Source organism: Tachypleus tridentatus, chromosome 4 (genome assembly GCF_004210375.1).
Source record: "Tachypleus tridentatus isolate NWPU-2018 chromosome 4, ASM421037v1, whole genome shotgun sequence".
NCBI classification, from domain to species: domain Eukaryota; kingdom Metazoa; phylum Arthropoda; class Merostomata; order Xiphosura; family Limulidae; genus Tachypleus; species Tachypleus tridentatus.
In genome coordinates, this window is record NC_134828.1 from 53,267,273 (window position 1) to 53,295,213 (window position 27,941).

General features: G+C 32.2%; 1 protein-coding gene across 5 annotated transcripts in view; it reads left to right on the forward strand.

Annotated features, from left to right (window-relative positions):
- The window catches only part of LOC143249147 (potassium voltage-gated channel subfamily KQT member 1-like), a 100,242-nt gene that overhangs the window by 46,834 nt on the left and 25,467 nt on the right, over window positions 1-27,941 (forward strand). For all 5 annotated transcript variants that reach the window (XM_076498549.1, XM_076498547.1, XM_076498548.1 and 2 more), the window contains exons 2-7: window positions 16,044-16,134; window positions 18,601-18,727; window positions 18,951-19,126; window positions 20,579-20,707; window positions 21,130-21,240; window positions 27,598-27,782. In XM_076498549.1, the coding sequence (XP_076354664.1) occupies window positions 16,044-16,134; window positions 18,601-18,727; window positions 18,951-19,126; window positions 20,579-20,707; window positions 21,130-21,240; window positions 27,598-27,782 (819 nt within the window). The remainder of the gene's footprint in view (window positions 1-16,043; window positions 16,135-18,600; window positions 18,728-18,950; window positions 19,127-20,578; window positions 20,708-21,129; window positions 21,241-27,597; window positions 27,783-27,941) is intronic.

Genomic DNA, 27,941 nt, shown 5'->3' on the forward strand with positions numbered 1-27,941 from the left:
TTTGGCATACCCAAGACTAGTAGGTAGATTTGTTTTATACTACTTATAATTACAAAATTATAATTACGTTTTACTTTAATATGCTTTTGATTCCCAGCATTTATTGGTTAGAAATTTTAATATGTTATAAGGTACTTTGTGAAAACTGTTCTTTGTTAAAATTAGTTTAAACAATCAAATCTGTAAATTTGGAATTATAGTATTAATGAGGAAATTCTGTCGCTTTTTTATTTTTCCCGTAATACTAGCAGATTCGTTTTTCTTTAGAAACAACACTAGAAAAAAGTCATAGTATTCAAGTAGAAAAACTATGAACACGAACTTATCTAATAATGGTAAACTATCGTAAAATAATTTTCTATAATAATCTTATTTGCATACGCAAATATATTCTTTCTACACAACAGCATCTTCTCAGAATAAAATATAAAAGTTTACTATTTTATTTTTATTAACCCTGTTGCTCTACTACTGATATTAAAAACTTCTATTTTTTTCTATTTACTGCGAAGAGAGACGACTTGAACATTAACTCTTATGTTTAGTTTTAGTCTTTGTTTTTGTTAGCTTTTCTTTATTAACACCAATAAACGTTTATGTTAGTTTCTGAATACCCTATACACCAAATCATTAGTTCCTTGTACGTAAAATACAAGTTATGAATAATAGGTAGTTACTTAATTAATCGAATTTCATGCTGCCTACTTAAATTTTTTAAATAAAGCAGATTTTGTACTATACAATGAAGTTTGTTCTCTGTGTTGAGCCCCTCAGTGGCACAGCAGAATGTCTGCTGACTCACAGTAGAAACCGGGTCTCGTTATCCGTGTTAGACAGAACACAGATAGCCCATTGTGTAGCTTTGTGTTTAATTCCAACTCACTCACTCTGTATTGCATTAGGATCTATAACAAACATTGCAGAGAATCCATGTAATCTCAGATCCATTCTTTGCTTGTTGGATTTGACGCAAACCTTACGTGAGTGTTATATGCGCTTGCCATGTCTAACTTGTAAGTTATTGACTGGAATAGTGGTTCTGAAACATTTCAAGCTCACATATCATTTTTTGAGTACCAAAAAATTAATGCTGAAAACACTTCAGGTTTGATTGTTTTGTTTTTATGGCACAATTGAAGAATATCTATTGTGAATTTAACTAATTCAAGTAAAGTAAACACTGGCAAATCTATATAAGATGAAGACGAGCCTATAATTGTGGAGAATATTATTGCCTGTGTACACGTACGTGGGAAGTTCAAAGTGGGTGGGCTCATTACAAATTTTATTAACACATTTTTTTATATTTTGTGTGGTAATAACCGATATTATTTTCATATGCCATCAGTGACATGCCTGCCACAGTTTAAGAATATCTGAAGTAGAAAAAGGACAGTTAGACAACATCACTCACTGTCAACTCCTTGGCTACTCTTATTAAGACTTACTTACGGCCCTGTGGTGCTGACCATGAATTTTTTCTTTGAGGCGGAAAGGGAACAAGAAACACATAAACCTAATTCTCATCCCAAACACTTACTGCTGGACCAATATCCTCAAACTTTACAGGTCATGAAAATATTTCTAATTCCTGTATGTGTGCAATAAAAGCATGATAAGAGATTATTTAACAATGAATACCGTTTACTAAAATTAACTGCTTTGAGTAGTACAAATATTTCATGTTATCACAATATAGAGTATCTAGTGTATTCAACAGACCTTAAAACCTTCAAGTATCTTGCCAGTATATTGTGCCCCGATTTTTATGGGGCAAAAATAAAAATTATTCGTTAAACAGTTTCATATTATGCATCCATGAAAATTGATAATTGTGCAGAAAAATAAAAAATTATGCATTTATTAAGTGGATTTTTTTTATTATGCAATTCTCACTAATAAATCTGTTAAAAATTATATACAGTGTCAGCACGTGAACCACTAGATCATGATCGATCTGTTAGTGATATAAATTCGATAAAAATGACTTTTGAAGAAAAAATATGTAATTAAAAATAAAAACGTTCTTCGGTTTATCAGTGGTTCAGTTAACTGACTTGAGTGTTGATGTAATTTTTTATATCTACTTTGGCAGCTTTATACAGTTATCTATAGGGATGAAATTTTATAAATTTTTGAGCGCAGTTTTAATTCTTGTTTTATTATTTTTTGTCACTGGATCTCTACTTTATTTTATTTTATGTAGCGCCATCCGTGGCTTTGAACTGGGTTGAAAAGATATTTAAGTAGGTGCATGATATGTTTAATATTTGTATTTTACTTGTGCATGTATAGATTTTTTATTGAACTATCAAAAGCGTATACCTACAGACCAGTCCAGTAAGCTGGAGAAATCTTGTAGCGATAGTCTGAGGTGTCTAGGCGCTAGCCCCGCTGACGTGATTAGGTAGCTAAGTAGTAGACTAAAACGGTGCTGTTCTAGAAAGTTTTAATTGTTATACCGGAAATGTTAGCGGCCTTTTTAGCGTATTATTAGTATATAAGTGCAAATTAAATTCTCATAAATGCTTATTATGATCGATTTCTCGTTTAGGAATCTGATAGGGTGATTTTTTTTAGTGTATGAATTATTTAGAATCCTTCTCGATTCCTACTCTTAAGTACTACCATTTTTAAAATTTGATATTGCTTAAAAAACAGTGAAGGTTAAAGACAGGGAGAAGAAATATAGTTTACCTCCAAATTCCTTTTTATAATTATGCTATAAAACTGCTTATAAACAGCTCGTATAAATCATCATTTATGATGGTGGTACTTGAATTTGAGTTCTATCTACCTTAGCGCCTTGAAAACGTAGGATGCTTTTTTATGTTCTAATTTGGGTCTATTGTACTTTATGATAGTAAATATAAATTTAAAAAGTGTAATGCAATTTGATTTGAATATTAAGTTTACTTGATGTTCAGTATGGATAAATGTCATAGGGCCCAAGTTGATAAAACTAGTTAATACTTGACGAAAATAGATGTGAAATACCAATTGGTTTAGGTAGCTCAAAATAATTAACTATTACTGAACAAGTCACTGGGATAAGTGATTAAACTGTTAACTATTACTGAACACAGGTCAAGGTCATTAGGTATACGAGGAAATAAACTGTTAACAATTGTAGAACACGGTACAAAATCACTGGGTATAGATATTTATAAATAAGTAACTATTATTGAACATATCCCAAATATACTGGGGTAAGGCGGTTAGAAACAAATAAGCATTGTAAAACATAGCTTAATGTTACTGAGCTGGCTGTTTCTTACTGAAGCTTAATGGTTGCTTTAATTGATTAAAACATTTTCTACAATACTATATCAATGAGGTAAAGGATCTAACAAAACTAATTAAAATATATTATTTGAGTAACCAACGAACTTTACTTTCCATTAAAATTTAAAATTATTTTACTATTTATTTTTTTCAGTTTTTGTATGTCTTTGGAATAAACCAACATCTCTAAATGTTCAGTATAACCATATTCCTGATACCTATATCTTTTATAAGAATTAAAACCACAATCACAAATTTATAAAACTTAATCCTTATTTTGGCCTACAGTTAAGTGTATAAAACTGTCGAAGTAAGGATTAAATTTTATAAATTTGTGAGGGTGGGTTTATGGCCCCGCTAGTACAGCGGTATGTCTCCGGATTTACAACGCTAAAATCACGGGTTCGATTCCCCTCGGTGGGCTGAGCAGATAGCCCTTTGTGGCTTTGCTGTAAGAAAACACACACATCGTGGGTTTAATTCTTGTTTCGTTAGTTTTTTTACAAAATCCTTGCTTTATTATAAAATTCATAATTTGTAAAACTCTTTTTTTTTTTTATTTACTTTTTTGTTATACCTGTATAACATAAACACCTGTACATAATTTACCTTATAAACTATCGCGTGCTTATCCATCGATATGTAGCGCCACTGAATTGGGTCAAAAATGTATTTAAGTGAGTGCTTGATGTGTTTACCATTTATATTATACTTGTATATACGTGGATATTTAGTGAACTGTCAAAAGCGGATACCCACAGACCACTCCAGTAGCCTGGAGAAATTTTGCAGCGATAATCCAACGTGTCTGGGCGCTAGTCCCGCTGGGATGATCGGGTAGCTACAGTTACGACAGAAAGTGTTCGTATCCCTGCGTCCCGAGTGGTTTTTTGCTCATAACTTAAAAATTATCACGAGTAGGCTTATAGAAGTAAAATATATTATAAATATTATACTAACACACATCTACATAGATTTTTATGTAAATTAAAGGACAAATAAACTGTTTATAAACAAATAACTAAAAATAGGAGTAGCAAAAAGTGTTCGTACAGTTCAGAACGTGTGAAAAAACTAATATTCCTGTAAAATTTTGTTAGTTTGGCGAACAAACTACATTATGCCATTCCAGAACTAGACACTGGGTTCATAATTATTGGAACTTAGCCAGCAAAAAATGTACTTCCGGTAAATTATCTGCTTGGTCATCATGGCGAACAGGAAACAACTGTCCAGTGTTTTAAAAAACTGAATTATTGTAAAATACAAGTCTCGTGTGTCTCTTTCCGGTATTGCTACACAACTTAATATGCCGAAATCTACTGTTCAAAGCATAACTGCCAAGTTTAAGCTTACAGAATCAACTGCTGATCTCCCTCGTTCCGGACGTCCCACCAAAATTCCAGAGAGAACCAAGAGGAAGGTTCTCAAAGAAGTTAGTGGGAACCCTCATTTAACACATAATGACATACAGAAACTGGTAAGGGAAACTGGGGTTGAAGTAAGCACCTCTACAGTTACGAACATGTTACGCTCTTCTGAGTTCAAAGCATGCCGTCCTCGTAGAACTCCATATTTAAAGCCTGTTCGTTTAGAAACACGATTGAGGTATGCAAGAAAGCATATAGATAAACCCTTTACCTATTGGAAGAGTATTCTTTGGTCAGATGAGACCAAATATATGTACATAGTATATCGTAACCAATACTTTCTATAGCCGGAACTTGATGGGATAGTTTTTGGGCAAGTAAATATTTGGAAGTCTGATCGATCCATACAAGTACTTAAAATAATGGAATTATTAAGATATTTAATATTGTTTTCTTTTTGTTATTGACGTTAAATCGTAAGAATGTCGACTATTTCATGTCCTTAGGATGAGGTATTTTCAAATATTTTATCTATTGATGAAGTTATCAGTAAACAATTTCTAACATCAAAGAAGTAAAATGTTATTGGTGTTGACCATATATTCCACACTCATGTATAAGTTGGTATAAGAAAGACACAGACATATAGGGAAAATAAAACATAACACTTCGGTTTAATGATAGCGAACATTAAAACTCCCCAAGGAAATAAAAGAAACTTTTCATTATGCTGTGTCTGATCTCTGTTCAATTTTGTCGTGTATGAAAAAAAAAAAAAAATCGTAACCGAAATACAAATAAAAATGTTTTCTCCTTTGGCAATAAAATTCCTAGTAACTTTCAGCAGCTTGCAATATTTTTTATATTAACTCTTAAAAAGCTTCTAGAGAATCCATCCATGCTTGGTTCGTCCATTAGAATTTTGTTTTTCAGTGTTCTCAGAACATTTTAGACACACACACATATATATACAAATATATATACTGTATATCTTCTCCTTCCACCACATATTCACAGTCAATTCATATTTACGTATTATTCTTGTCAATAGTATATGTAATACATATATGTGCGTGAAATATTTGCGTCTTCCCCAATATTCGTAGACCTAACAGATATGCCAAGAGTGTTGTCATAACTTGTCATTGATAGTCGCGAAAGTCATTTAGAAAATTATATCTCGAATGTTTGGCCTTTCATATAGCCTCATATACATGAAAAAAATTAGAAAGAGGAATTATTTTCTCTTTCACGAACTACACACATGTTTAACAGAGAATGATCTAGTTGATAGGTGATCATTCGTCTACTAGAAGATAATTTCCCGTAATTTGATAGTGCCAGCTTTCATAGTGCTCTTCCTGGAAGCATATGATTAATTTTGATGGACAGTCCATCCCCATCGTGCAGAATATAACTATATATACATATATAGTTACTCTGTGATTTCCATTTCTTTGGACCTCCAAAGACAGTTTAAGTGGAATTCACTTCCATACAACTGACATTTTTTTTTTAAAAACAGGCATATGCAATTGAAAGAAATGGAATTTATTGATTGATTGTGTACGATGTTAACAAGGTCTATATAATTACTTATATATATTAGTGCTCACATCCTTAATACCATTGGCTTACGTTTGTTAGTTTCACGAAATATTAAGCACACTTCATCAATAAGATATTCCAGATTCCATGTTACCTTGAAACTGATTCCTACATCGTCAATTAGGACGCTTGACTCGCAATTTGAGGGTCGTGGACTCAAATCCCCACTCTAACAAATGTGCTCGCCCTTTTAGCCATGTGGGCTTTAATGTCACGGTAAATCCACTTTTCGTTGTTATAAAACTAGCTAAAGAGCTGGCAGTGAGTGGTGATGACTAGCTGCCTTCCCTCTTGTTTTACACTGCTAAATTACGGAGGACTAGCGCAGATAGCCCTCGTAAAGCTTTGCTCGAAATTGAAAAGAAACAAACAAATTAATTTATCGTCAAAATGTACTTGTTTTCAAGAAACATGAGATTGAGGGAGGAAACAATTAAAAATCTAACCCAGAAATAGTAGTAAATAGCGAAACATTATGTTATAGAAGTTGTAGACTCAAAATATACAGGTATTCAACTATCACAAAAGATAGAATTAACAACCAGGATACGAATAGAAGAATTATACAGTTCAAACCTGCCTCTAAGAGAAATACAAATTAATAGTAATAGTGAATACATAACAGTTTACGTTTTTTCCTAAACAACTAAACCTGCGTTACAATAGCAGGGATTTATTGTTCGTCAACAGAATAAATAAATATAAATTTACTTAACATGTTTTCCCCTAATCAAAACTTGATCTTTATAGGAGACTTAAAAGTAAACCTAGAAACTTCGGTTGTAAAAAATTAATAGAATTTATCGATAATGCTTCGTTTGCGTGCAACAACAGTGATACTTCATTTCTGTTTAAGGATCACGGGTTTTATTCCCTGTCACACTAAATATGCTCGCTCTTTCAGCAGTGGGGGCATTGTAATGTGACGGTCAATTCCACTTTTTTTTGGTAAAATAATAGCCCAAGAGTTGACGGTGGGTGATGATGACTAGCTGCCTTCCCTCTAGTCTTACACTGTTAAATTAAGGACAGTTAGCGTATAGCTTTGCGTGAAATTCAAAAGAAACAAACAAATCTGGTATGCTTCGATCTCACCCTTCAGAAAACTATAACTTATCGAACAGAAAAATTCAATTACAAAAAGGGAAATTGGCAAAAATATCGAAAAGTACTATATAACCTATTATGTATAAATATAAATATAAATAAATAAATAAATAAAATAGATAAGTATCGTCAAACAAACAATGCCATTGCATCAACACAAAATGACAAACAATGCATGGAAATTATATTCATAACTGGTAACTGATTAAAAAATGAAAACAATACATGAAAACAAGAAACCAAGCAATAAAAACACAATAAGAAATAAAATACGAACAGAAGTTAAACTTTTAAAACAAGATAAGTGGGACAACTGATGCACCAAACTAAATACAAAAAAAAAAAAACCAGAAAGGAAACATTTCTGATCACATCTAAAAATCTCACAAGTGGATAAAAACGACACCATAGCAGCTACAAATCTACAGCCCCAATTAAACATAATAATGAATACTGTGAAAAATACAGGACAAAAATCAATCAACATTTTGGGAAAACTATTAGTTGGTTTAACTGACATGGATAAATCACTTAAACAACGCTAGAACCAAAATCTGACAAAGAACAAACTATGCTAGGAGTCTAACTGGCAAAACCAGTGGAACAACAGCAGATAAAATACTAAAAATACACAAAACAAATATACGAGCTGTATTTGACTGTACAGTTCCAGTATGGATAAATCTAACACTAAATTTAGTACAAAGTAAACTACAAACCATAAAAAATTCACTACTCACAACTGCCTTTAAAGTTTTTAGATATATGTAAAATGTTAAAATATCATTTGAACTGTAGTGAAGTATAGTACTATATACCAACCAAACGAAGAGATAGTATGTTTTACGCATATAATGTTATTTTACTTACGTACTTGAAAGGGGTGAGAGCAAGTGTGCGTAATTAGCTCTGATCCTCGTACAGTAAATAAAGTAACATTATTCAGAAACCGCAGGAGGGAGGAAGAGGTCAAATGCACCTGACCCTCCCAGGATTTCAACTACCAAATCCCGATCAGAAAGAAAGATTAGTTATGGCATACGCTGTTCAATGACTGAGAACTCACTGATAGGTGCTAAACTTATTATCATGGCGTTAGAGCTAATATTTGTAGCAACATGCCACATTATGTAAATTTTGTAAACTACGACTGACCTTTCATTATCTGACATGACTGATCAACAGAAAATAACTCTTTTTTTCCTCTTTGCTGTTTCTAAGATTAATACGTACATATTATTTGTCATTCATAAACTTTAATGATGTTGGTGAAATATCTATATAATATCTGGCAATCGGAAACACAACTGATGGGAAATATACGAAGCGTAAATGTCATTGTAGGTGTTGCAAAGACGAAAAACGGCGCATGTGTTTATAACAGATATCATATACATAAACATTGAGTTATGCCAGCTGAAATTAAAGGCAAGTAACGTAGAACGTTTTATCACATTTACTTTTATACTGATACAAGTGCATTATTTCATTATCTGTGTGTATGATGATATGCATCTACGGTTTTCTCTTGTGCAGATATATATATGCAAGTATGACCATACGAGTATGTGTGCATGTGCAGTCCTCGTGTGTTAAACACTAGCAAGTATTTTAAAATAATTGTTTTTCTTCAGTGTTTTGATTTTTTTATCAATTTCTCCTCACTGCTTATATTACAGGGGTCCTTTCTAATAACTACATATATTATGTAGTGGTGATCTTGTGAGTATAAACAATTATGGTAAAGAAAAACGTAGTGTTTAGCTTATGTAGTTTATTTGTTGTTACATATCTGACCCCATGCTAAAATAAAATCTATGAACAGCATGTGAATAAAATTATAAGATACTAGATTTCTAAAAAGCATCGTTGTCTAAAATGCAAAAGTTAGTAAATAAACTAAAATTTTTTTGTATGTCTAGACGATTATCTATATAAATTCTGAGGTGCCTCTACACACTAACATAGTACGGCGTATCTACGTTATGTCATGTTTAAAGTATGCCGTGTTTAAATTATAATTGGTTAATACTAAAAGCACTACGATACTGCCAAAACTCTGAATAACATCGGTTTAGTATAAGTTACCAATGATTTATATTCGGCATATCTAGACGACATGGTTAAGGCACTACTTAAATAATTATATGCTAACACATTATCTACTTACACAATGTTGTGCTAATTTAAGGTACTATATTACTAATACATACATTATATGTTGAGACGGGGTTTGGTTAGTATGCTGCGTAATCTGTTTTGTTAAGAGACTTCACGCGTCTTGACGACGTCATAACTGTATAACGTATTAAGGTAAGATATTAAAATACTTGTATAGACCAAATGGTGTCACTTTAAAGTATTCTATGAGATACTAAAATATCATCACATAGTCAAAGTTTAAAGAGCTCAACACACCAATTTCACTACGCAGTAGGAAGTCTCCATGACTTGACCCCTCTACAGAAAATAATACCTAAGGCTGAATTGTCATAATACCTCGACTGGCGGAAAGAAAAAAGAAACACATGATACAAAGTTGAAGCAAAAATAGATATTTTATTTAGTGAAGAAAGCAGAATAATTACACATGAATTGATTGTTACAGTTGTAGGACTGTTGAGTAAGGGATTGTGAAGTTACAAAAGTATACAAAATGGTAATAAACTGTACTTGAAAATAAGTTGGTTATTACATTTGATAGTTAACTCAAAGAAAAGTTATGTAAACAATCAGCAGGCTAAAGATATGATAAATAAATACGAGATTTACATAGGTAGACTTTATGCTCGCAACCAGAAATGAAAACACCGAAACTGCTTTCTCTCTGAAGTTGACCAATCACAAAATTAGATCGAAAATATCCAGAAACATCTGTGATCCATACGACAACCGTTGAACAAAATAAAGTAGAACACAATACATCTATACATATTTTCTATGACTATACCATGATACAGAAAATAACTCTGAGAGCTGAACTAGCACACTGGCCTCCATTGCTGTTTGTTTGTTTCAAACTTTAAGAAAAATAATATCTTTCTGTATGTATATATATATATATACACTGTACAATATGGAAGAGAGAGGTTTGTGGTACTTACACATTACATAGATAAAGTATTTTTTATCAGTTATAGATTTAAAATCAAAATATATAGAGACCATTCAGTACTGTTTATTTATTTTTTTATTAATTTCCTTGTTTGGGACATTATCTTTTCTACAGTATAAAATCATGTTTATTAAGTTTGTTAGCATGAATGTTCATTTAGGACAATTTTATTTCCCCGAAAAGGAAACAAAGGCCCTCAGCCTGGTGAAGTCTCTTGTTTTAACCATTCGCACCAATATGCAGTAGTGTGCTGTTTGTCAACCAGTTAATAGACACTAAAACAGTGTTACTTGTGGGACGATGAACGTTGCAATTTGTATTGTCATGATGTCAGTAAAACGTGCGCATCCCATGAAATCATGAAAACACTTGTGCATCCTGCAAGTATTATTTACACTTGAAACAGAACAATTTTTTCAAGAACCCTGCGTAACCTCATCTGGTATTAGGTTCATTAGTGTTCATCTAGCAAAGTTAGTTCTCATTGGTTGATACTACGTAAACATAGCATTTAGTTGTTATTTTACTATTATCGACATGTTCATTAGTTATTTGCAGTTGTATTATGTTTCTTTTAGTTTTAATATCGTTTTGATAAACAAACCACTCTCTCTATGTGTAAAGAAAATATGACAAAAATATTTATTTCGTATAATTCTAACGTCTTCCATCAAGGGTAAAGTGATAAGCTGACTACAAATGATAAGAACAGTGTATAGAATTAGGAGAGCTATTTTCTGAAAGCTTGACACAGCTATAAAAATCGATTAATTTTAGTCATCAACTGTCCAATTGTAAAGTTATTTTTCGATAAATAAAATGATAGGTCTATCCACTGATACTGATTGATTGTATTCTGAAAAGTATGGAACAATAAACGATTTCATGATTTCATTTTTCAGACATATGAGTGATTATGGCACTGTCAGAGCATGAGAATTAATCTAAACTTGTTTCGAATTACAAGAACATGACGTGAAACACATTTTGTGAAATTCGTGGAACTGTCCATGGTTCCGAACTTTTCGGATACTCTAATAAATGACATTTATTTGAAATATACAAATATTTCCTGCCTAAAATATCCTATGTGTCATTCCTACATAAGTATCTTGGGTGAATGATCATCATGGACTTTTCTGTAACTTCTGTCTTTCTTTATTTTAGTAACTTAGCTTTCTGCCTTTGTTAAATAAAAAAAAAAAATTTTTATCTTTCTTGGGTCTTGAAATTCGTAAAACATAAGATCTTACTTAGAGCACTTCTAAAAGTTTAGATTAATGTCATCGAAGAATGAAGTTCACTAAATACAGTAAAAGTTATTTTATTTAATTTAAATAAATGAGCATCCATATCTACATATTTTAAAAATTTTATATCGTTTTGTATATTAAATTAAAATGGGAGCAAAGCTCTGACTCTCACGTGCAACTATAGGATAAGAAACTAAAAAAAACACAACTCAATTTACATTTTTCTAAAGGTAATATCTTATCCGCTTTAAAATAATACACTATAAATTATGTTTATAGAATATTTATTCATCATTGTAACATTCGCAGCTATGTGAAGTTTTAAAGAAATTCTTCTTATCCATTTGTATGTGTGGTTCAAATGTTTGTTTCAAAGCAAAATCAGAGTGGACTACACCCTGTGTCCACCACGGGATACTGAAGCAAGAAATTTATCTTTGTAAGTATGTAGAGTTTCCACCGTCTCATTGGGGAAAGTTTGTGTGTGCATGACCTCAAGCTTGACTCATCGATATTTGTTCTTCGTCCTATTTGAACTATGCTTCAACTTTGTGTGTATGAATTGCTATTGTCTCAGTTGGTTTCGACATGTTCACTTTCCTACCTCGTTCTTAACTCATAGCACATTCTTTGTCTCTATTTCACGTCCACAAAAATATCACATTATAAATCTCATTTTTCTAGTTCTGAAATCTTTATGGCTACACGTCTATGGCAAAAATTAAATGGTATGAGATCAATGAAGCACACGAGATTTAAGTACACAAAAACCAAGTAGAAGTATATACAGTCAGAAGAATCGTCAAAGGTAGGTAAGTCTGATATCGAATTTGAATCGGATAATTCTTAATGTAAATATAAAAGAAATAGCTTGATCTTGAATCTTATTACAGAGAAAAATTTAAATTGTAATGTGGCTGTAAACAATTCTTTAGAATGGTAGAAATGACATAAAATGCGTTTTTAAATTCTCGTTTAGTAACTTAGTTACACCTGATACTAAAATTTGTAAGCCTTTTAAAAATCAACATTTGACTGAAAAATTAGATGTCACTGAACTCGCATATCATCAAATATAAATGCTGAAAACATTACTAAGAAGCTCTCTCTTTCCCCATTAATTCATTCTGTGCAAAAATTTCCTTGGCTTAGGGGTAAATCAGACAGCTTATAGCAATAGAAAATCGTGTTTCGATACTCGCGGTCAGCAGAACACAAATCGTTTATTGTTTAACTTTGTGTTTTACAACAAGCAAGCAAGGAATAAAAACATATATCGCTGAGACAGTTCATTCCCTGTTTCTTCCCCACCCCCACTGACAGAATGGCATGTATTCTGACTTACAACACTAGAATCCAGGTTTCGATACCTGTGATGGACATAGCACAAATAGCCAATTGTGTAGCTTTGGGCTTAGTTACAAACAAACCCTGTATATAAAAAACATAGCAAAATTTGAACCTAGCCATCTTGAGGCTGGTCAATTCTTACTAAGATAACCTTCTCCCTCACACGTTATGACACGTTCGGGAGTTTATAGCTTGCAGTTAGGAACTTTGATTTTCTTCTTTTTAACTTCAGATCATATGTACGGGTGAATTAATCTAATATTTATGTGTACTTTTCACGCTTTAATGTATAATAGTTGAAGCGAATGGTTACATTTATTTACCAGCATGAAACACAAATGATTGTAGGATGCTTTAAGTATACAACAGGAAAGACTACTCTGAAAGTTATAATACTTATACATCTGTTGGTAACAGATATTTTACGATGCTAAAACTAATTTATCGTTCTAATACTAGAAACAAACAATATTGCAAAACTAAATTATTGTTTTTATTTAATTAAGCGCTCAACGTTTCGCTTCACAGCTTTTTCCGAAGCATTAACTAAAACACGTACCGAAACTGACACTACAAAGCTTCAAATGTCTGCAACGAGACTCCCCCACTGGAACAGCGGTAAGTCTACGAATTTACAACGCTAAAATCAGGGGTTCGATCTCCATCTGTGTACACAGTAGATAGCTCGATATGGCTTTGCTATAAGAAATCACACACACACATAAACTTGCAATGAGACATCAGTTTTAGTTTGTGTTATAGTGAACGATCCTGAAGAAGCTGTAAAGCAAAACATTGCTATAAGATTGTTTATTTCTAGTATCAGTATGTATTCTACAGAAATTAACTAATTTATCATGTTGTCTACTTCATAAGCAGTTTTCGCCCGTGTGATGAACTACTGGGAAAATAAAGTGCGTGAGAAACAGGGAAATGTGACAAATATTGAGTAAATTAAAATTTTTTGATTTAAGAAAAGAAACTTATTATAGTCAATAAACAGTATATTTATTAAACCCATACACGAAATTGATAATTATATTTTCCATTTTTGAATCTTATATATATATAAAACGAGCGTATTTTATGTGCATACATTTAGACGATCAGTATATGACATCTTGCTTGAACAACAGCTCATCTGCTTTACATCAAACCGGCCGTTTGAAGTGCTTTAATCAACTTAATTATACCTTTCTGGCCGACTTGCTTTTAAGAGCAAAGATACACCGTGAGTTATCTGCACTGTGTCTAGCTTAGGTATCGAACCCACGTTATTCTAACCACGTCAAAACGTATCAACACCTTTTGTTTTCAGAACCGCTACCAGACCACAGATACTTCTCCAGGTTTGTTTAAAGCTACTGTATCAACACATTACACTACCTTGTTTGTTTTAAAAAACACAATAATTTTGAATTATCTTTGTAGTATTAATTTCTAGCTTTCCTACTAACACCCAAAATTTTCGAAAAGTTTGTTCAAAATTAGTGTATCAACATATTGTACTCAAAATTATTCAGCGTTCACTGGTTAACTAGATCTATTAACGACCATAGTACAAACATATTCTTATTACCAAATACTACAGCAAATTATATTCTCATTGCAAGATGTCACAAAACAAAACAAAACCTCCATTTTAAAATACCATAGAACAAAGAAGCATATTATCATTGATAAATATGATTAAAGCAGTTTCACCAATACATAGCCTCATTACTAAATTAATTTAAAACAGCTCTACCAACACGAATAAAGCAGTTCCACCAACAAATAAGCTCATTACTAGGATAGATTTTATTTCATTTATACTTATGTAGTCTAACACTATAAGCTATTATGTAAGAATATTACCTTACATCTATTTACGTGATTTAACGTCCTGAATTATTAAATGAGAACAACACATTATATCAAATTATCTGTAATAACATTCTGCATTATTATATTGGCATATTCCCTTCTTATCTATTTATTTGATATAACATCCTAAGCTATTATTATCTCATACAGTCCAAGTTATCAAAATGAAAAGTTTTCTTCGTACTGGGTCATCTATTATAAAATTCTTAAGCATTAAAAGAGAATGTTACTTCACGTATGCTTATGTATTATAACACACTAAACTATTAAATTTTAATTGTACATCATACCTGTTTACTTATTCTAACATTCTAAGCTAGCGATTCTTAAGTTGAGTTCTGTGGAACCTCAGGGTTTCAGGAAAGGTCATCGGAGGTTTCCAAAAAGATAGCATGTAATGACGTTTTTTTTTTTTTTTTGTTGGCGAATGTTAATATATCAGAAAGCAAATGTATATTTAGGAATAATGAATCACTGAATACGCATAATAATATTTTTGTATATTTATTTACAATTATAAGAGGGTTTCATGGCTCCGTAAAGCTTGAAAACCACTATTATAAACTACTCGATAAGAATATTACATCGAAAGTATTTATGTGATCAAACATTACCAAGTACTAAATTATAATGCTACCTCATATCTAGTTCTTTAATCTAACAAATTAAGGTATTAGACCGTGTTATCTCACATCTGTTAATGGGATCTAACATTATAGTCCATTAAATAGAAATGCCACTTTATATCTGCTTGCGTGATCTAACATTATAAACTATTTAATTAGAAGGTTACTCCATATCTCTTTATTCGATCTATTATTCTATGTTTTACACAAAAAAGTTAATTCATATCATTTAATTATTGCATACGTTTAAGCTATTAAATTACATTTTGAGGATGTTCTTTATGTCAAGACCATAAAGTCTTCAACATTCTTTTCAAAAGTACTTTTATATTACGCTTATTTATGTGATATCTAAGATCAATCACCGTGAGTTCAAGAATTTGATCCTGAACATGACTTTCATTTATTGATTATCTGTCCATATTCCTGGAGTACTGATATTAATGTATGTTATTGTTTACAGGTTTATGATGGTGTTCATGTGTTTGGTACTGAGTGTATTCTCCACTATTAATGACTTTGAGGAAGTTGCCAGTGCAATACTCTTTAGAATGGTAAGTCACAAAGATCTGACTTATAATTCTTTATGTGGTTTGGTAAAATCTTTTATCTACTCATAAAAAGTTTTAATCGCAACATAACGATGACCAGATAATATGAAAATGACTTAAATATTTGCTGCAGAAATGAAAATATCCATCTGAAAATATAGTTATGGGATATTATTTTTGCTATTATGTGTGATTAATATTCACACATCTATACTTTTCATTCACTATGCGTAGTAAGGTGTGTGATACAAGATAAATCATTGGACTGTTCTCGTGCGTACGTTATTTTGTAATTAGCTTAATTCAAACTAATTAACATTATCATGAAGAATTCTTTAATGAAATTAAATTTAATTATATACTATTAAATTAATGATTTGAAGCAAAAGTCTTTTAATATGACGTATAAAATGTGTAACTAAAATTGAAAATATTATCGACTATTCAAAGGTTACGGTTATCGATAGAATTTATGGTCTAATTGATTTAAACTATTAAGTTACCAAAACTGTTTCAACAAAAAGAAGTTTTTTTTTAAATCTTGTTCACTATTGGTGATGCAATATATACCTAAAAAATCATAATTCACTTTAACATGGTGTTTTAACATTAAGTCCAATTATCAAATAATATAAAAAAATTAAAATACAGGGTGTTCGGAAAGTCACTGTGTAGCTTTGAAAGCAGTAATAACAGCATTCATTCAGTCTATTTCAAGCCAGCAACTGATAGTGGTGTTTAGAAACAAAATAAGAAGGATCCAGGCCTGTATTGATGCCAACGGGGGTTACTTTCAACATTGTTTATAACTGTCATTCGTATTTCCTGTATTCTTTATTGACACATGTCTGTTAATAAATATATAAGTGCACAGTGACTTTTCGAACACCCTGTAGAAACATTAATACATCAGAAGCACTTGCGAAGAGACCCCAAAAATTGTTATATTTCAATATTAATTTTGTTTTTGACTTCGCGCAAAGCTACACGAGGTGTATTTGCAGTAGCCATCTTTAATTTAACAGCGTAAGACTAGAGGGAAGGCAGCTAGTCATCACTACTGCCAACTCATGGGCTACTCTTTTACCAACGAATAGTGGAATTACCCGTCACATTATAACGCTCCCACGGCTGAAAGAGCAAACATGTTTGGTATAACGGGGATTCGAACCCGCGACTCTCAAATTGCTAATCGACCGCTTTAACCACTCGCACCATTATAGAGTATTGTGTTGTCTGTCAATCAGTCAGTAGATGTCCGAGCACAACCAGATGGTTGAGCGGTCTATTCGCAATCAGGTGATTTTCGGTCGCTTTCGAAGAAATTATACAAATTAAACAGTTCTAAGAAAGCTAACCGACCAGAATGTTGTGTAATTAATTGGGTGTTAGAATCGTAATTATAAAATCTGTTAGATGTAGTGAAATTTGGCTGTTTAGCTGTTTTTAAGTAACTCCTCGGAGAGAAAAGAAAAATATAAAAACATTTAAGGTGACTTAAAATGTTAACAAATTGAGGTCCAGAAGATAAATTGAAACGAAGTGGCTCGAAATAATTGAAGGAAACACAGTATGTATATATGTAAGTATATATAAGAGATGGAAAGTTACGCAGTGATAAAAATGTTATAGTTGAACAGAAATTTGAAAAAGACGATTCACTGGCAGGTTCGATACTGCTTATTCATATAAACTGACGATAATGAGTTATAAATCAAATCATGGAAGTAATAAGAACAGTGGTAAAGTATTAATGGATAGGTTCCAATAGGATTTTGGTGTTTAAATCGTAACATTTAAAGTATTATTCTATATATATGAATACATTCTTAGAATATTTTGTCACATACCATTTAGCCCAACTGATGAGTTTTAGAGATTTACTGTAAACTGGTTTGTGAAAAACAAAAGATAGCTTTCAAATGCTATTTTTTAAATACCTCTGATTTCTAGACGCAGTGAACAAATTAAAAGGAATGTCGCAAAAAATCTGTTTAACTTGTTTTTTCATAGTGATAGATTGATAACAGTTAGTGAACTAATGTTAAAGAAGAATACATGCTCACAGTGGCATTTTTATTGATTATTGACGTATTTGTTTTTGATGTAAATTAATAATAATTATGACCTAGGATTTGAATTAGATAACAATTGATACAGACATTTTTGTCTATTATTGACGTATTTGTTGGTAATATAAACTAATAATACTGATCTAGGATTTAAATTATGTAAAGGATGATACGAATATGTTTGTCGACTAGTAACATATATTTGTTTATATAAACTAATAATTTTGAAGCACATTTTAATTGGCGAGTTATAGAAATTCTCATAAGTTCATAGTAATGAATTCGTATTATTGGCTACTGTATATATTTTACAAACATTCTGAGAAGTGACGATTTGAACATCTTGTGGCGTTATTGGAGAGATGCAAATATTTGTTGTCTTTTTTTTTTCTTCCAGGAAGTGGTCATGATTGTATGGTTTACTATAGAGTTCTTCTTGCGCCTCTGGTCAGCTGGTTGTAGATCACGTTACCAAGGGCTGTTAGGTCGATTAAAGTTCCTTCGTAGTCCTTTCTGTGTAATAGGTGTGTACCAACTTCAGCGGAAGATTTCAGATACTTATAATTTCTCTGCATTAAACATAGACGGTTGTTCTCTCTTCCGTCTAGTTTGAAAAGCATGATTGTTATAATAATTTCAATATAGGTAGAATTATGTATAAGATTGACTTTTCTATTGCTGTATATTAACCCAGCTTTATTATAATGTTGTACAGAAACATCATTAACATCATTCAACTTCTTTTAGATGTTATTGTCATTGCCGCTTCTTTTGTGGTGATAGCCATGGGAAGCAGCGGCCAGGTTTTCGCCACTTCTGCCCTACGTGGTCTCCGTTTTTTCCAGATTCTACGGATGGTACGGATGGACAGAAGGGGTGGTACATGGAAATTGTTGGGTTCAGTTGTGTATGCACACCGTCAGGTGAGTTTTCTAAAAGAAAATAAAGCAAATAAGTTTTAAACGTGCGATTTCTTAGAAGAAATAGGTAAAGTTTTAAATTTGGAAAGTAAAAATGCCTTTTAAAACTGTCATGAATGATAGCTCAAAAACAAATATATATACATTAGGATAGGAACGAGAAGTGGAGAGAGCGTATTCCAAAATATTATAGGTGAAACAAGAGTAACTAAACGCCTTTTTGCAAAATTAAGAAGAAATTTAAAGAGACAACTATTTTTGTATGTGTTGCAATGCAAGTCTTCAGATGAGCTACCTCTGCTGTGTCCATTATGGACATCGACCACGACTGTTACTGTTGTAGGCCCTGTGTTACGAATGACGTTAATTAACGTAAAATATATCCACTTATTTACGCAAAGTAACTGCTTTATCTAATACACTGACTGTTTCTCTCCCTTTATATTTTGAAAAGCTCGACAAAGTTCAAAACTATCTCGTATTTCTAATTTAACTTCGAATATTCTTGAAAACGTAACTTCATAGCCTTCCAGCTTTCAAAGCGTTATACGCCCTCTAGCTAACAAATTACAACATTAAAATGTAGCTTATAACAATAGAATTAATATTTAAGCCACGATACGTATCAGCTTAAATTTCTCAGAAACATTGCTTCGAAAAGAGACAAGGAAAAACTTAAGAGAGACCTTCAAAGTTACTTCGACTTATCTTTGACGTACTACAATTGTAACTTAAACGAATATTTGACTGTTATTTGATTAATAATGGGAATATTTTAAGAGAATTACTGAAAAAACCCTCTCATTTGTTTACAAAGATATGGACTGCTGATAACGCTCTCTATTTGATCATATAATTCGTTTACCCTCGGTGGACACAGCAGATAGCCCGACGTGGCTTTGCTATAAGAAAACACACTTGATCATATAATTAAACCGATCACATTCCAATCTTGCATTTCTATTTAAATTGATTGCTTAAAAGTAAAGATGATCTAATCTAAATTATGGACCTAAAATATATTGATCAAGATAATTCAACTAATAGACATTGTTTCACAATAATAGTGTATGTGTGTTTTTCTTACAGCAAAGCCACATCGGGCTATCTGCTCAGCCCACCGAGGGGAATCTAACCCCTGATTTTAGCGTTGTAAATCCGGAGATATACCGCTGTACTAGCGGGGGGCACACAGTAATAATGTTTATGAGCGAATTTAGCTGCAGTTGCATGTGCTTAATAAAACATGTTTAAAACTACTTCAAAAGACATGATTCTTCTAAGGTCCAGTTTTATACCAGATCTCAACATGTTCTGAACACCTTCGAGATGAAAGATTCGGTTAGCATGAGTATACATTGAGAGGAACTGTTTTTCTCAGATTTAACGTTCATTAAATTAAAAGTTTTTCTATGACAAAAGTATTTTTTCTTTTAACGTTTTCTTGATTTTTAGGAGCTCATTACTACACTCTATATCGGATTTCTGGGTTTGATTTTTTCATCATTCTTAGTTTATCTTGCCGAAAAGGATCAAAAACACACAAGTTTTACGAATTTTGCCGATGCTCTTTGGTGGGGTGTGGTAAGTAGAACTTAGATCTCGGGGCGTTATAACTTATTTTTGTATTACAGGAAAATTTGAGCGACTAATAATGATTCAATAAGCACTAAACTGTATAAGAATAAAATTATTAGAGTAAAAAATTAAATAACTTTTGAAATTTTTATAATACTTAAAGAACGATAATTTATTCCAAATTACTTTGTGAACCTAACTTGCTAAAACAGAATTGTTTAAAAAATGAATAATTAGAAATATCTTTTTTAACTTTAATGATCCCTTTCTTTAACTCAAAAATGTTAAAGCAGAGAGTAAATGAATTATTAAGTCATGATAATATACTGAGAAGTAATCCAATAGAATAGTAAAAAATTAGTGACTAGTATTTTTTGCAAAAGACGTTTCCTGAAGATATAACAGTGTTGTTTGCTTCGATGTCTTAGATAACATTGTGTACGGTTGGATATGGTGACACTGTCCCTACAACTTGGCCAGGGAAGATTATAGCAGCGTTCTGTGCTTTGCTTGGCATCTCTTTCTTTGCTCTTCCTGCGGTACGTGCCATGTATAATGTGATGTAGGAAGTGATGAGAATAATAATTTAATCTTGCAATATGGATTCCACCTATATGTAAATATATACTATTTATAGAATTAATGTAATTTTACTAAATAAACAAAGATGAAGCAAAGGGTACAATGTTAACAAATCTATCTTTTTCAGTTTTTAAAGAGTTACCATTTGTATCAGGTCATCCCATAAGTAATTTCCAAAAAATTAATAATAATCATTTTTTTCTTTGTAGAAGGCTTTAATGACTAAAATATATAGTAGGACGTGTATAAAAATGTTCAGACAAATAAAAGAAACTAACTTACCTCCGCTTTTTCAGATCATTAACCAAAAAAACCTTATGAAGATGGATGTGTCTGAGGAGCACATTAGGCATATAATGCTTTATGAGTTTAAAAAAGTCAATAGTGTAGCAGAAACTACAAGAAATATTCAAGATGTTTATGATGTGGAGACTGTTAATGAAATAAAATGTCAAAGTTGGTTTTAGAAGCTCAGATTAGGTGACTACAGCTTACGTGATAAGCCATGTTTAGGTCATCCTGTTGAGTTTAATGATGACTTGCTGCTGGTTGTACTTGATGAAGATTGTGCTGTAACAGCTCAAGAACTAGCACAGAAGCTTAATTAAACCCACTCAGCAGTTCACTGTCATCTGCAACAACTTGGAAAATGTGTTCCCTCATGATTTAATAGAAGCCAACCTTAGAGCAAGAGTGGACATTTGCACTTTTCTGCACTCTCGTGAACGTAACTCACCTTTTTTTGACAGGTTAGTGACTGGAGAAGAAAAATGGATATATTATAAAGATGTTAAGCGCCGCAGACAATGTCTCAGTGCAGGTAAACTGGCTAAAGCGCAGGCCAAAATGAACCTTTACCCTATGAAAGTCTTGTTAAGCGTTTGGTGGGATATTGTTGGTGTGATCCACTTTGAGTTACTGCCACTCAATGTAACGGTTGTTGACAGACTTCTACTGTCAACAATTAGAGCGCTTGAATGTTGCACTGAAAGCAAACAGGCCTGCTTTGATCAATCATAAAAGTGTTGTGTTACACCAGAATAATGCACGGCCCCATACAGCAAGGATCACATCTGCAAAGACTGAAGAGCTAGACTAGGAAAAACTTTAACATCCTCTTTATTCTCCAGATTTTGCCCCATCTGATTATTATATATTCCAGAACTATCTTGATGGAAAAGAGCTTGGAACACATGAAGATGTCAAAACTACTCTCTCTACATTGTTTTCCTCCAAACCCCAAGAATTTTATAGAATTAGCATTCAAAAAGCTTGTTAATCGCTGGCAGGAAGTAATTAATAATAATAGAGCATATATAATTAATAATTATTGATAAAATAGCATTAAAAGCATTTGAAATCCAATCTCTTTTTCTAAACCTAAAATCGGACATTACTTAAGTGATGACCTGATACTTAGAAGATATGAAATTTGTGTTTGTTTGATTGCATTACACTCTAAAAGTCGGTTATTTTGAACACTCTTGCTTAGAATGATCGCAGATGAGACAAACTAGCCCGATAGGGGTTCGTATTTGACGATTAGCCTGGACATATAAGGGTGTTTATGCTCTGTCCTCCAATCGTTTAGTTTCTTGGGCTGAATAAGCAGAAGCCCCAATCTAGTATGAAATTACTGTTTTGTTCAGCAAGTTTGTCATGAGTATGAACAGGTAGAAGGCCTCGCTCGGAAAGTGTAACGTACTAAACAGCAGTGGTCGTTCATTTGCATACTAACAGTTGTAATCGTCCAAATGAAACCCATACCATATAAAAAGTATAGCCATAATTTATCATGAAAATTCCTGAAAGTCAGGCGATTACACTTTCCGAGAGTTAAGCAAATATAGACTTGACAGAAAAACTTTACAATTCACAAAAGGCAGGAAAATGCGATAATATGTGAGATACCTTCGCTGCTGACTTACGGTATCCGTTGAAGTGAGGGGTGACTTCAGTTTACGTACTTAACGTTGTAGCTCATGCCATTTAAATACTAGCTGATAATATTAGGGCACACGTAACCTATCTTGCAATAGTAAAGTCCATTTGTCATAGGTTGTTCTTTGCATTTTTCTTCTGGACGTGAAGAGTGTGTTCTATTAGTTTATGGCTCCAGAAACATGCAGAAATTATAGTTTTTAACACAGTTGGATCTTCAGTAATATAGTAGTGTTTACTATAGACACCAGTACTACAAGTTACCTGGCGATTTTTAACTAATCTTTACCAATCCTCACTGTTAAACTGTGAAACTCATGAAAATACAGTTAATTTCTAAAAAAAATATTTGTTTCTATAATAACTGTATATTTTCTTAAGCTATGACTGTATTTATACGTCAGAGTAACTTTTGTTCTCGAGCCTTTCTTTCATTCAGTGGTATGCTGTGTGTATAAATCTAACTTGATCTTACATTATACAACCTTTAACTATGTCAAGTCACCACGCATAATTCTTATTTATATTAAAGCCTCAATTGTTTCTTATTGGATTACCTACCACTTTTTTGTTATTCTTTACAATATTTAGTCAGATTTTCTTTATGTTATTAGAATGGATATATTTATATTTATTTATACATACATACATGGAGGATATTGCTGAACAAACCTGAAACTTCTGTCCAACAAGATTTATTGAAATGTTTGACCACATTCACTTTTTCGAGACAACACTAATTTAGTGTTTTAGTTAAGCAGCAGGATACTGGAAGTTTTGAAAAGGATTTTTTGGCAGTCAGATTGTGTGAAAAACTAGTTTTGATCAGAGATTCTTTTTTGAATAGTTAATTGGAGACTTTCTAATGTTTTCAGTACTCAGTAACTCACTGTACAACAACTGTTGTCGAGCAGATTAGGTGCATTGTCCTTTTGGAAGATGCTATCTTTTGTTGAATAATGTTGCATCTTAAAACAAAACTCGTCTATTGTAGTAAGAAACTGTTTTTCTGAATCTCAGAGCAATGATTGGATCAAGCAAAACGACAATAACATTCAGCCCACTCAATAACATAAATCTCCTACGTTACTTACAACCAGGGACAAACATTTGAGGGTGCACCTCTGCTTCTGCCATTTCCATACTTACACATGCCCATTTGATGATAGAAATTACTTATAATGACATGTTTGACCGTATAATAATTAGCAACTGTTCCTAAGTCTACAGTCTGGAATTTAGACATTGCACAAATGCATGCTCAAATGTTTGTTTCTTGTAGTAATGAATATGTGCACTCTTTATTACAAATGCAAACGTGAAACTAGTTCATACTTATAACTATCATGACATAAAAGACTGTTCAATTTAGATATTATTAATTAGTTTATTTTGTGAATGAATATTTTATTATAAGAGAGCTAAAAGCAGACGATTATGGAAAATAGCGTTTGTAACTATTTGATGTCGAGAATTTAGCGAAAAGACGATTAATTAATAAACATAAATAGTATGAGATGAGCGGGAACTAGCAGAATATATTAAAATCATGACCAAGGAAATGTTTGGTGTGAAGTTAATTGCCGTAGAAGTAATATTCTTAACGTTTAACATGTTAGAGGAAAAATAAACAGTCTTCAAACAGACAAGGAGTATAGTTTATTCCGTCAAAGCGAATTCTAAAGTAACTGAACCAGACTGATTGCACTTTGACAAAAGGAATAGACAATCACTGGAAAAGCATTACATGACAGTGGTAACTCGCATCACAGTTCTGAGTGAATTATACATAGAATACTAGTTCGATAAAAATAGAAAAAGGTAGTTCGACTTGTCAACTGAAATTCTAAAGTAATTGAATAGGTCTAAGTGAACTATTGACTAGAAGAAGAAAAAAACATACAGCGTTTATGATATCCCTATAATCACTATAGTGTGAAAAATTTGTTGTACGTACGTTTAACTTGTTCGAATACACACACACACATAATTTTGTAAACAAGTGGAGAGTGTGCTATTTATTTACCTTTGAAACCATCACCAACACTTCACGGACACCTACTGTAGAATAGTCCTCAGCCCAACAGCAACACAGTATATACTGTTAGTAAGTAGTATAAGTAAATGCCTTTAATTGAGAATTGCCAAACATAACCATGTACATCTGACAGTAACTGTTTCTAGTGTTTTGTTAGATCCTTCCTCCAAGACGTGTTGAATGAAATTGATCGATATTTCTTCTATACACAAAATCTAGAAATATGGGAACGAGTTTGCATGCGTCTTATACACTTAATAAACATGCTTGTCTGTCTGTGGGAATGGAGCTCAGAACTCTATTGAAACAAGCAGATTTTTTAAAAATATCTTACATATACATACACTGATTAGGATTTCCCCACTCCCTTATATTACGTTTAGCTATTATTCGCCTTGGCATAGGCACTATACATCATGGAAGATGTATTGTTTTTATAAACAATTCTTTCAGGAGTATGATCTATAAATGATCCCCAAATATCAATACTGGCGTATAGCGGCCAATGTGACATCAGAGTTTATCCCTTGTACACTCATTTAAACTGAAATCAGATAAATATGCTTTTTAAGAAATACAGTTGAAGACACTGTTGTACCATCTGAACCAGTTCTGGGCTAAATTAGCACAATGTATTATTATATTCTCAAGACGATTTATACGGGTATTGAAACATGAATTAAAGTACAGAAGAGCGTTTCAACCTTCTTAGGTCATTTTTGTTGTTGTTAACCTAAAGATGACTTTTGAAGGTCGAAATGTTGTTCTGTACTTTAATTTCATTAAAGTTTTAATATACATACCAGTCGTATTAAGAATACATTTTTACTCAAGTGGGTTTTTCGTTATCACAAGGTGTATTGTAGTGTTTTAGGTTTGGAATAACTCCTGTCCATTAGAGTGAAAGACATCATTCAAGTAGTTTTTGCGTGTAATTTGCTATTCAAGAAAACCCTAAATTTTGCATGGTTGAAAATGACAACAGAGTCAAGAGTTTCATAATTCTTTATTTATCTCAATAACCCACTTCAAACTCAGTGGAGAAAAGAATGAAACGTAACTTTTTACATCATATTGTACACTTCTAGACATTCGTCCATAGTTTTTGGTCTACGTACCTACGAATACGCACTCTAAAAATTTCAAAGGAAAGGTCCCAACTATTGTTAAAGGAAAAGGGCAATCGTGAATTTAATCTGATATTTGTTGCACTTTGTCCCCAAAGGTTATCAGACACTGTTTTCCTAGTGGCATAAGTAATTTCATTCGATTTCAACAGTTCGAGGCTTTTTATAACAGATATCTCTAAGTAGCCATTCAATGAAATCCATACTAAAAGTTGCCCATCTGTTATACGGGACATCCTATCTCCTGCCCTTTTACAAGTTAAGGTGTTTCTTTTTCTTATCCAGTGTTTTGCAGACTAACTGTGATATAATTACAGATTTGCAAAAACAAGGTACAGGCAAGTAACTTACGCAAGACATAAACGGTATATTGTGCATATACACACAATAGAAATATAGATATATTTATATACATATATACATGCGTCAAGTATGCATAAGTAACAAAACGCCTTAAGTAAATAAAACTTTATGAAGACATCCCTAGAACAATGTACGTGTGAAATTTTTATTTTTGTGATCCCCTAAAGCATTGTCATAAAATGAAAACATAATTTTGACAAAGTAAAGCGTATATATATATATATTATTGTTTTTAGAAATTAACTTTATAATTCTCTACCAAGGTTTGTGTGTTTATTTACTTATATAAGCCCCAGTTCTTCCAGGTTAACATACGAAATATGTTAAAAGTTTAACAAAAGGAAACCATGAAAGGAAAAAATAACAAAAATAGATTACTTGATGCAAGAGAAATTGTATAATCGGAATAATCACTCAAAACTTTTCTAACCTCACCTGTTCATTTATTGTTTTGATTATTTTATAACATTGCAAAGAGTAAATATTCAAGCCAAAATTGAGGCTGAGAAGGATTCGAACCCATACTCAGCATCAAGATTTTAATTGTTCTTCCCTCTCACTTTTATATTATTTGATAAAACTTTGAAAAACTTTGAATCAGCTTTTATTACAAGGTCAAAGTTCAACTGGACAATACCTTTTAGAACTCATGTAATACAAATGTAAAATTTAAATTTCCATTTGTTTCAAGATCAGTAGATTAATATGGTATCTAAATACGGTTTTGAAAAAAATTATTTGTCATCCTAGTAGTAATACATGTAGACGTAAATACAAATTTTCCAGGTCTCATGAAAAATTGAAAGTATTTTAAACATGCAATATTTGTGTATTTGCTCATGAAGGGAATTATGGGGTCCGGATTAGCTTTAAAAGTACAACAACAACAAAGACAGAAACACATGATTCGAAGACGAGCTCCAGCTGCCACGCTGATCCAGTGCCTGTGGAGATGCTACGCAGCAGACGAAAACTCAATGTCTGAAGCTACCTGGAAAATCCACCTGATACCAATTCCATGTTTACCTCCGTGAGTACATAATGAAATAATTTTTTTAATTTTAAATCGTTACTTATTACAATAAGTTTTCTGTTTGCTGAAAACGTTTATTTGAAAAGCATGAACTAATTCTAATCCACTGATATTGTTTAACTGTTGTGCTATACAAGCCTTTTTCTGTCATTTTCT